Source organism: Convolutriloba macropyga, chromosome 5 (genome assembly GCF_964194025.1).
Source record: "Convolutriloba macropyga chromosome 5, txConMacr16.3, whole genome shotgun sequence".
Taxonomy (NCBI): domain Eukaryota; kingdom Metazoa; phylum Xenacoelomorpha; order Acoela; family Convolutidae; genus Convolutriloba; species Convolutriloba macropyga.
Genome location: NC_134472.1, coordinates 54,735,207 through 54,747,572, shown reverse-complemented (window position 1 = coordinate 54,747,572; position 12,366 = coordinate 54,735,207). Strand labels below are relative to the sequence as shown.

The 12,366-nt window shown below is 34.0% G+C and overlaps 2 protein-coding genes across 2 annotated transcripts in view; one reads left to right on the top strand and one right to left on the bottom strand.

Annotated features, from left to right (window-relative positions):
* LOC142339478 (uncharacterized) overlaps nucleotides 1-12,366 on the bottom strand; it is a 604,341-nt gene that overhangs the window by 37,814 nt on the left and 554,161 nt on the right. The gene's annotated exons all lie outside the window — the stretch shown is intronic.
* LOC142340418 (uncharacterized) overlaps nucleotides 3,116-12,366 on the top strand; it is a 52,330-nt gene continuing 43,079 nt past the window's right edge. Inside the window, exon 1 of the mRNA XM_075390994.1 lies at nucleotides 3,116-3,492. Within this exon, the coding sequence (XP_075247109.1) occupies nucleotides 3,228-3,492 (265 nt within the window). The 5' untranslated portion in view covers nucleotides 3,116-3,227. The remainder of the gene's footprint in view (nucleotides 3,493-12,366) is intronic.

Sequence of the window (12,366 nt, the reverse complement as noted above, 5' to 3'; positions counted from 1 at the left end):
CCCCCCAGTACGTTATGCGCCCCCCAATTACCCAATTACGGAGCACGTGCCATTACATACTAAATAATTTTGTAAAAACATTGAAAGTTCGTCTGGGGGTTGTAAATAATATGCGCCCACTAAGCTGGGGGGGGGGGGGGGGGGGGGGGCAAAAACCAAAAAGATCCAGTATTATTTTATTGCTCGCCGAAATTCAAAGCCAGGAAAAAGACTGCTCGATTAAAAGTTTTAACACGCATAAACTTGTTGCCTCCTTTTGGCAATATTGACGATTTTTTTTCCTTTTTCTTCTTGCTCTTCTAAGCCAAATTGCTGCTCATTTAATTTCTTGACTATCAAAATTGGAATAATTGAGCACTCTTTACTGTTGTTTGTCTGAGGAACTTCATAATCAACTATTGTTAAATTGCTTAGAGAGAAATTTTCCTGCTATTTCGATTCGCGTTTTGTTGATCGCACTTCAAAAGAAGATTATCATTTTTTCAGTTTTATATGATCACCAATAGAAACGCGATGAGTATTTTTGGCAGTAATGGTCTAATATCATTCATAACTTTTTAAAACAAGCGTCCCACTCTGACTTTGCGCAGACTCTCTATTTTGATTCAAAAAGTTTCCCTTCTTTGGGCCATTTTGCAGTTGCAACCAAATTTTTTTAGTGCCCAAGTTTTTGTATCAGGTTCAATCTTTTTCACGAACATTGTTTTCTCACTATTGTGATTTTGTTACAAATGGTTGTGCCAGCAAAACCTGAGTGATCTCTTTTTGGATCTTCCTATTTTGAATCATTGATCTGTTTCATGGTACAGATGTTAGAAACATATGAATAGTTATAGAGAAAAAACCCATAAAAATTACCAATCTTCAATTTTTTTTATATAATTTTTTTAATTGATTGGCTTTCCTTTATTTGCAAAATGTGAATTTCGGCTAATGTAATTTTAATAACATTTTTTCACACACTGGGCAAGAAATATTATTATCTGTAGGATCTTGTAAGACCTTGCACGATTCTTATAGTTGATGGTTATTTTGAAAGTTCTAACAAAAATCCTGCAAAATATGGTTATCTTGTGAGATCTTACTAGATACTAGATAATTGGCTATCTTGTAGAAATCTTTCAGTACCAGTTGAACTGCATTCTCATTGGTTCTTATTGTGCTTAATTTTCTTTATTTATAGCATTGAATATTTGAGAAGAAGTTATTGCATATATTTTTAGTGTTGTTTTTATGCATTAATATGATTGCAAATTGCTTTTCGATGTAACATTTTTTGTGCCTCAGTTACAATAATAATAATTTTTAAATTTGCTAAAATTCAATGCCAAAACTCAAAAGCTAGAATTAACTGATTATAATTTTTGTCTTTTTATGCTCTTATGAATATCCAATTGCAGAATTAATTGTTTTTAAATGGATGATTTCTCATCGCATTCAATCCAGAGAAAGGGAAAGAACCCATATTCGTACCTTCCATTTAATACTGGGTATCAATGTTTTATTAAACAAAAACATATTTTTTAATTTCAATTTTTAAGCTATTGAAAAAAATGCACGTTTTTTGGTAGGTACATTATCTCCAATTATTTTTATACGCAGTGTATTCCTGAATGCTGAACGGTTACCTTGCAAAAATTTTGTAAGACGACGGTTAATCTTGAAATAATCATATAAGACAAATGTTTATCTCATAAGCATCTTGTAAGACGAATGCTTATCTTGTAAGGTTCTGTCAGAAATTCTTTTAAGACGATGCCTCCTCTTGTAAGATTCTGACCGAATATTACATGATCTTAAACGATAATCATCCTCGGTCCTCTCGATTGAGCAAAAATGGCTGTTGAACAAATAATTATTTATAACTTTTCTTCTATTCTTTTATATTATGTTTTTTTCAGTGCCCATTTTTCTCGGATTGTGTGAATTCCTCGGATCCACGGAGCTCTGAGGTAATAAACTTATCGCCCTGACAAATTTAGAAAAAAATTGCTGAATATATAGTTAAAGTTTGTTTAAAACAATTTGTTGAAACTGAAATTTATGTCAGCTGGAATGGTTATAATTTTTGTTGTACAAATGTTGTACAAAGACTTTTTGATTTGAGACTTTTGTGCATATGAGGGTTTGGGAAATTATGCGCGAAGACGCATTACCGACGTAGACCGTAATCTAAACAGTAACTTTTTAATTTCTACAGCTAAAAATGACTAATTACCAAGTCATTGATGATAACAAAAAGAATGACCCTCAAAGATTTGAAAACACATGTGTTCTGTTACAGATGAATTCTTTCAATGTTGTCAGGACGATTTACCCAATGTCCTTATACCCAATGTCGTTGTACCCATTATATAATGACCATGTCTCAGTGGATCGCGGGATCTGATATGAAACTAAATATCACAACGGAACTTGGGATTATATTGTCCACTCAGGATGTTAAAATATCCTTGTACTAACGACTGCTAATTTTTTAATCGGATTTTTGAGCGAAGAGATCAAATGGTATTGGGTAAATTTGCATTGGAACAATGTCAGGTTGGGTATAATTGCATTGGGTAAAATGGTATTGGTTAAAATGGAATTGGGTTAATTGTCATGTAACCCTTCCAATGACATATGAAATCTGGTCACCGCAGCAGGGATCATTGAGCAAACGTTCGATATGCTTTCCGTAAAATGATCTTATTGATGATTGCTTCAATATTTCTGATTCAGTGTTTTAGCGAAAGCTAAATGAGAAAATTTAAATTTTGTCATGAACCTAGTCTGTATCATTCAAGTCTTTCCCATTATACCCCCCTCCCCCTCCAACCACCACAGCAGAGGCGGTCAGATAACGTATAACTCCACATCATGGTAGTAGTACCATACTGGGGGTTACAATTTCGTGGGGTCAATAGGGAAAAAGACCCGATTATTCCACTTAAGTGAACTTTGAGCGAATTTCAGCCGGCTCTGTAAACATTGATCTTTTTATTTTCACTTTTACAATTGCAACATCCTGGTAGAAAACACAGCTTCATAATAGTTTTGTTTGATAGTTTATTTGGTATTCGAATTTAGTAATAGGTTGTCATTCTAAAACTCAAACTTCAACTTAAACTCGTCAAACATCTATAAGGTTCATAAATACTACGAAGTTAGTTAAACTCTAAATATAGAGCGGTAAAAAAAACTTTATTCTCAATCAAGTCTCAATCCATACATTAATAGCTCAGAAAATGTTATTAAAACGTGCACGTATATTTGGTACCATTTCACTGCTGTTGTTAGCTATTGCAGATTCGGTATCAATCGTGTACTTGGCAAACAGAAGAAAAAATTTTGTGGAAATGAAGCGGATGTTGATTGTAAACGGGATTGCAGATACCATTCCCAATAACTTTGTTCGGATTGTGACGGAAGTGCCATTTCGAATGTGTGGTGGCGCTATGATAGGACCTCATTGGGTTATCACAGCATCGCGCTGTGTTGTCGGCAAAAATGGTTAGCTTCTGCCTCCCCCAAATCCAGCTCATAGGTCAGAAACTATTATCACCCCAGACGAACTCCAACGGTTATCTTGTAAGATCTTGCAAGATTCTTGCAAATAACGTTTATCTTGCAAGATCTTGCAAGACTCTTGCAAACAACGTTTATCTTGCAAGATGCAAGATCCGGACGTTTATCTTGCAAGAATCTTGCAAGATCTTGCAAGATAACCGTCACAAAAATTTAGTAGTTTTAAACTTGAAAACAATCAGAAACGTTGATTTAACGTTTTGTATAACGATAAAACAACGTTTTTACTGATTGAATATGTACATGGCGAAAAAAGTCTTTTCACTGATTCCAGGCACATTTAATCATAAATAGTGTTCAAATACCATGAAAAAAAATCGAAAACAGTGCGCTGAGTTAGACCATACACGTCGTAAGGGAGGCAGCAAATTTGATAATACGTTTTGCATAGCGATAAAATAAGGTTTTTGGTTGACTAAATGTGTACATGTCGAAAATCGTAAATTGGCAATTTGGTAAGCCTTCCGATCCATTTAAAAAGCATTCTATAGCAGAACAGCACTCCTACTGAGGATAACCCACAGGAGGATAACTTTAAAAAATTTGAGTCAAAAAATTTTTTGCCTTAAACCAATTTTTCTCTCGGGCCTAAACAGAAAGTTTCATATGTACTTTACCGGCGATAACGTATTTGAAAGACCGGTTTCAAAAAAAATTTTTCAATAGTTGTTTTTTTGACTTATATTGCCTACACCAAGTGTGACTAGTGTATTGGGCACGAAAACATGTAGCAATATAGCCTCCAGGGACTTCCAGTTTGGTGTTTATGATGTTTTGTACGATTTTTTTTTCTTGATATGAGACTTTTCACTCACTCCTGTCACATTGAATTACAAATAGTGTTTAAATACCATGAAAATTAATTAACAGTAGTGCGATGAATTGGACCACACTTGTATGGGAGACAGAAAAGCTGATATTACTTTTTGCATAGCGATAAAATAACGTTTTTTGTTGATTTAATGTGTACATGGCGAAAATCGTAAAATGTCAATTTGGTAAGCCTTCCGATCCCTTTAAAAAGCGTTCTATAGCAGAACAGCACTCCTACTGAGGGTAACCCACAGTTAAACTTTAAAAATTTGAGTCAAAAAATTTTTTGCCTAAAACCAATTTTTCTCTCGGGCCTAAACAGAAAGTTTCATATGTACTTTACCGGCGATAACCTATTTGAAAGACCGGTATCAAAAAAAATTATTCAATAGTTGTTTTTTTTACTTATATTGCCTACACCAAGTGTGACTAGTGTATTGGGCACAAAAAGATGTAGTAATAGAGCCTCCAGGGACTTCCAGTTTGGTGTTTATGATGTTTTGTACGATTTTTTTTTCTGTATATGAGACTTTTCGCTCACTCCTGTCACATTGAATTACAAATAGTGTTTAAATACAATGAAAATTAATTAACAGTAGTGCGATGAATTGGACCACGCTTGTGTGGGAGGCAGAAAAGCTGATATTACTTTTTGCATAGCGATAAAATAACGTTTTTTGTTGATTTAAAGTGTACATGGCGAAAATCGTAAAATGTCAATTTGGTAAGCCTTCCGATCCATTTAAAAAGCGTTCTATAGCAGAAAAGCACTCCTACTGAGGGTAACCCACAGTTAAACTTTAAAAATTTGAGTCAAAAAATTTTTTGCCTTAAACCAATTTTTCTCTCGGGCCTTAACAGAAAGTTTCATATGTACTTTACCGGCGATAACGTATTTGAAAGACCGGTTGCAAAAAAAATTATTCAATAGTTGTTTTTTTGACTTATATTGCCTACACCAAGTGTGACTAGTGTATTGGGCACGAAAACATGTAGCAATATAGCCTCCAGGGACTTCCAGTTTGGTGTTTATGATGTTTTGTACGATTTTTTTTTCTGTATATGAGACTTTTCGCTCACTCCTGTCACATTGAATTACAAATAGTGTTTAAATACAATGAAAATTAATTAACAGTAGTGCGATGAATTGGACCACGCTTGTATGGGAGGCAGAAAAGCTGATATTACTTTTTGCATAGCGATAAAATAACGTTTTTTGTTGATTTAAAGTGTACATGGCGAAAATCGTAAAATGTCAATTTGGTAAGCCTTCCGATCCATTTAAAAAGCGTTCTATAGCAGAAAAGCACTCCTACTGAGGGTAACCCACAGTTAAACTTTAAAAATTTGAGTCAAAAAATTTTTTGCTTTAAACCAATTTTTCTCTCCGGCCTAAACAGAAAGTTTCATATGTACTTTACCGGCGATAACTTATTTGAAAGACCGGTTTCAAAAAAAATTATTCAATAGTTGTTTTTTTAATTATATTGCCTACACCAAGTGTGACTAGTGTATTGGGCACAAAAAGATGTAGTAATAGAGCCTCCAGGGACTTCCAGTTTGGTGTTTATGATGTTTTGTACGATTTTTTTTTCTGTATATGAGACTTTTCACTCACTCCTGTCACATTGAATTACAAATAGTGTTTAAATACAATGAAAATTAATTAACAGTAGTGCGATGAATTGGACGACACTTGTATGGGAGGCAGAAAAGCTGATATTACTTTTTGCATAGCGATAAAATAACGTTTTTTGTTGATTTAAAGTGTACATGGCGAAAATCGTAAAATGTCAATTTGGTAAGCCTTCCGATCCCTTTAAAAAGCGTTCTATAGCAGAACAGCACTCCTACTGAGGGTAACCCACAGTTAAACTTTAAAAATTTGAGTCAAAAAATTTTTTGCCTTAAACCAATTTTTCTCTCGGGCCTAAACAAAAAGTTTCATATGTACTTTACCGGCGATAACTTATTTGAAAGACCGGTTTCAAAAAAAATTATTCAATAGTTGTTTTTTTTACTTATATTGCCTACACCAAGTGTAACTAGTGTATTGGGCACAAAAAGATGTAGTAATAGAGCCTCCAGGGACTTCCAGTTTGGTGTTTATGATGTTTTGTACGATTTTTTTTTCTGTATATGAGACTTTTCACTCACTCCTGTCACATAGAATTACAAATAGTGTTTAAATACCATGAAAGTTAATTAACAGTAGTACGATGAATTGGACCACACTTGTATGGGAGGCAGAAAAGCTGATATTACTTTTTGCATAGCGATAAAATAACGTTTTTTGTTGATTTAAAGTGTACATGGCGAAAATCGTAAAATGTCAATTTGGTAAGCCTTCCGATCCATTTAAAAAGCGTTCTATAGCAGAAGAGCACTCCTACTGAGGGTAACCCACAGTTAAACTTTAAAAATTTGAGTCAAAAAATTTTTTGCCTTAAACCAATTTTTCTCTCGGGCCTAAACAGAAAGTTTCATATGTACTTTACCGGCGATAACGTATTTGAAAGACCGGTTTCAAAAAAAATTATTCAATAGTTGTTTTTTTGATTTATATTGCCTACACCAAGTGTGACTAGTGTATTGGGCACGAAAACATGTAGCAATATAGCCTCCAGGGACTTCCAGTTTGGTGTTTATGATGTTTTGTACGATTTTTTTCTTGATATGAGACTTTTCACTCACTCCTGTCACATTGAATTACAAATAGTGTTTAAATACCATGAAAATTAATTAAAAGTAGTGCGATGAATTGGACCACACTTGTATGGGAGGCAGAAAAGCTGATATTACTTTTTGCATAGCGATAAAATAACGTTTTTTGTTGATTTAATGTGTACATGGCGAAAATCGTAAAATGTCAATTTGGTAAGCCTTCCGATCCCTTTAAAAAGCGTTCTATAGCAGAACAGCACTCCTACTGAGGGTAACCCACAGTTAAACTTTAAAAATTTGAGTCAAAAAATTTTTTGCTTTAAACCAATTTTTCTCTCCGGCCTAAACAGAAAGTTTCATATGTACTTTACCGGCGATAACTTAGTTGAAAGACCGGTTTCAAAAAAAATTATTCAATAGTTGTTTTTTACTTATATTGCCTACACCAAGTGTGACTAGTGTATTGGGCACAAAAAGATGTAGTAATAGAGCCTCCAGGGACTTCCAGTTTGGTGTTTATGATGTTTTGTACGATTTTTTTTTCTGTATATGAGACTCTTCACTCACTCCTGTCACATTGAATTACAAATAGTGTTTAAATACAATGAAAATTAATTAACAGTAGTGCGATGAATTGGACCACACTTGTATGGGAGGCAGAAAAGCTGATATTACTTTTTGCATAGCGATAAAATAACGTTTTTTGTTGATTTAAAGTGTACATGACGAAAATCGTAAAATGTCAATTTGGTAAGCCTTCCGATCCCTTTAAAAAGCGTTCTATAGCAGAACAGCACTCCTACTGAGGGTAACCCACAGTTAAACTTTAAAAATTTGAGTCAAAAAGTTTTTTGCCTTAAACCAATTTTTCTCTCGGGCCTAAACAGAAAGTTTCATATGTACTTTACCGGCGATAACTTATTTGAAAGACCGGTTTCAAAAAAAATTATTCAATAGTTGTTTTTTTTACTTATATTGCCTACACCAAGTGTAACTAGTGTATTGGGCACAAAAAGATGTAGTAATAGAGCCTCCAGGGACTTCCAGTTTGGTGTTTATGATGTTTTGTACGATTTTTTTTTCTGTATATGAGACTTTTCACTCACTCCTGTCACATTGAATTACAAATAGTGTTTAAATACCATGAAAATTAATTAACAGTAGTGCGATGAATTGGACCACACTTGTATGGGAGGCAGAAAAGCTGATATTACTTTTTGCATAGCGATAAAATAACGTTTTTTGTTGATTTAAAGTGTACATGACGAAAATCGTAAAATGTCAATTTGGTAAGCCTTCCGATCCCTTTAAAAAGCGTTCTATAGCAGAACAGCACTCCTACTGAGGGTAACCCACAGTTAAACTTTAAAAATTTGAGTCAAAAAATTTTTTGCCTTAAACCAATTTTTCTCTCGGGCCTAAACAGAAAGTTTCATATGTACTTTACCGGCGATAAATTATTTGAAAGACCGGTTTCAAAAAAAATTATTCAATAGTTGTTTTTTTTACTTATATTGCCTACACCAAGTGTAACTAGTGTATTGGGCACAAAAAGATGTAGTAATAGAGCCTCCAGGGACTTCCAGTTTGGTGTTTATGATGTTTTGTACGATTTTTTTTTCTGTATATGAGACTTTTCACTCACTCCTGTCACATTGAATTACAAATAGTGTTTAAATACCATGAAAATTAATTAACAGTAGTGCGATGAATTGGACCACACTTGTATGGGAGGCAGAAAAGCTGATATTACTTTTTGCATAGCGATAAAATAACGTTTTTTGTTGATTTAAAGTGTACATGGCGAAAATCGTAAAATGTCAATTTGGTAAGCCTTCCGATCCATTTAAAAAGCGTTCTATAGCAGAAGAGCACTCCTACTGAGGGTAACCCACAGTTAAACTTTAAAAATTTGAGTCAAAAATTTTTTTGCCTTAAACCAATTTTTCTCTCGGGCCTAAACAGAAAGTTTCATATGTACTTTACCGGCGATAACGTATTTGAAAGACCGGTTTCAAAAAAAATTATTCAATAGTTGTTTTTTTTTACTTATGTTGCCTACAACAAGTGTGACTAGTGTATTGGGCACGAAAACATGTAGCAATATAGCCTCCAGGGACTTCCAGTTTGGTGTTTATGATGTTTTGTACGATTTTTTTCTTGATATGAGACTTTTCACTCACTCCTGTCACATTGAATTACAAATAGTGTTTAAATACCATGAAAATTAATTAACAGTAGTGCGATGAATTGGACCACACTTGTATGGGAGGCAGAAAAGCTGATATTACTTTTTGCATAGCGATAAAATAACGTTTTTTGTTGATTTAAAGTGTACATGGCGAAAATCGTAAAGTGTCAATTTGGTAAGCCTTGCGATCCATTTAAAAAGCGTTCTATAGCAGAACAGCACTCCTACTGAGGGTAACCCACAGTTAAACTTTAAAAATTTGAGTCAAAAAATTTTTTGCCTCAAACCAATTTTTCTCTCGGGCCTAAACAGAAAGTTTCATATGTACTTTACCGGCGATAACTTATTTGAAAGACCGGTTTCAAAAAAAATTATTCAATAGTTGTTTTTTTACTTATATTGCCTACACCAAGTGTAACTAGTGTATTGGGCACAAAAAGATGTAGTAATAGAGCCTCCAGGGACTTCCAGTTTGGTGTTTATGATGTTTTGTACGATTTTTTTTTCTGTATATGCGACTTTTCACTCACTCCTGTCACATTGAATTACAAATAGTGTTTAAATACCATGAAAATTAATTAACAGTAGTGCGATGAATTGGACCACACTTGTATGGGAGGCAGAAAAGCTGATATTACTTTTTGCATAGCGATAAAATAACGTTTTTTGTTGATTTAAAGTGTACATGGCGAAAATCGTAAAATGTCAATTTGGTAAGCCTTCCGATCCATTTAAAAAGCGTTCTATAGCAGAAGAGCACTCCTACTGAGGGTAACCCACAGTTAAACTTTAAAAATTTGAGTCAAAAAATTTTTTGCCTTAAACCAATTTTTCTCTCGGGCCTAAACAGAAAGTTTCATATGTACTTTACCGGCGATAACGTATTTGAAAGACCGGTTTCAAAAAAAATTATTCAATAGTTGTTTTTTTTACTTATGTTGCCTACAACAAGTGTGACTAGTGTATTGGGCACGAAAACATGTAGCAATATAGCCTCCAGGGACTTCCTGTTTGGTGTTTATGATGTTTTGCACGATTTTTTTTTCTTGATATGAGATTTTTCACTCACTCCTGTCACATTGAATTACAAATAGTGTTTAAATACCATGAAAATTAATTAACAGTAGTGCGATGAATTGGACCACACTTGTATGGGAGGCAGAAAAGCTGATATTACTTTTTGCATAGCGATAAAATAAGGTTTTTTGTTGATTTAATGTGTACATGGCGAAAATCGTAAAATGTCAATTTGGTAAGCCTTCCGATCCCTTTAAAAAGCGTTCTATAGCAGAACAGCACTCCTACTGAGGGTAACCCACAGTTAAACTTTAAAATTTTGAGTCAAAAAATTTTTTGCCTTAAACCAATTTTTCTCTCGGGCCTAAACAGAAAGTTTCATATGTACTTTACCGGCGATAACTTATTTGAAAGACCGGTTTCAAAAAAAATTAATCAATAGTTGTTTTTTTACTTATATTGCCTACACCAAGTGTGACTAGTGTATTGGGCACAAAAAGATGTAGTAATAGAGCCTCCAGGGACTTCCAGTTTGGTGTTTATGATGTTTTGTACGATTTTTTTTTCTGTATATGAGACTTTTCACTCACTCCTGTCACATTGAATTACAAATAGTGTTTAAATACCATGAAAATTAATTAACAGTAGTGCGATGAATTGGACCACACTTGTATGGGAGGCAGAAAAGCTGATATTACTTTTTGCATAGCGATAAAATAACGTTTTTTGTTGATTTAAAGTGTACATGGCGAAAATCGTAAAGTGTCAATTTGGTAAGCCTTGCGATCCATTTAAAAAGCGTTCTATAGCAGAACAGCACTCCTACTGAGGGTAACCCACAGTTAAACTTTAAAAATTTGAGTCAAAAAATTTTTTGCCTCAAACCAATTTTTCTCTCGGGCCTAAACAGAAAGTTTCATATGTACTTTACCGGCGATAACTTATTTGAAAGACCGGTTTCAAAAAGAATTATTCAATAGTTGTTTTTTTACTTATATTGCCTACACCAAGTGTGACTAGTGTATTGGGCACAAAAAGATGTAGTAATAGAGCCTCCAGGGACTTCCAGTTTGGTGTTTATGATGTTTTGTACGATTTTTTTTTCTGTATATGAGACTTTTCACTCACTCCTGTCACATTGAATTACAAATAGTGTTTAAATACCATGAAAATTAATTAACAGTAGTGCGATGAATTGGACCACACTTGTATGGGAGGCAGAAAAGCTGATATTACTTTTTGCATAGCGATAAAATAACGTTTTTTGTTGATTTAAAGTGTACATGGCGAAAATCGTAAAGTGTCAATTTGGTAAGCCTTGCGATCCAATTAAAAAGCGTTCTATAGCAGAACAGCACTCCTACTGAGGGTAACCCACAGTTAAACTTTAAAAATTTGAGTCAAAAAATTTTTTGCCTCAAACCAATTTTTCTCTCGGGCCTAAACAGAAAGTTTCATATGTACTTTACCGGCGATAACTTATTTGAAAGACCGGTTTCAAAAAGAATTATTCAATAGTTGTTTTTTTACTTATATTGCCTACACCAAGTGTGACTAGTGTATTGGGCACAAAAAGATGTAGTAATAGAGCCTCCAGGGACTTCCAGTTTGGTGTTTATGATGTTTTGTACCATTTTTTTCCTGAAATGAGACTTTTCACTCACTCCTGTCACATTGAATTACAAATAGTGTTTAAATACCATGAAAATTAATTGACAGTAGTGCGATGAATTGGACCACACTTGTATGGGAGGCAGAAAAGCTGATATTACTTTTTGCATAGCGATAAAATAACGTTTTTTGTTGATTTAATGTGTACATGGCGAAAATCGTAAAATGTCAATTTGGTAAGCCTTCCGATCCATTTAAAAAACGTTCTATAGCAGAACAGCACTCCTACTGAGGGTAACCCACAGTTGAACTTTAAATATTTGAGTCAAAAAATTTTTTGCCTTACACCAATTTTTCTCTCGGGCCTAAACAGAAAGTTTCATATGTACTTTACCGGCGATAACTTATTTGAAAGACCGGTTTCAAAAAGAATTATTCAATAGTTGTTTTTTTACTTATATTGCCTACACCAAGTGTGACTAGTGTATTGGGCACAAAAAGAT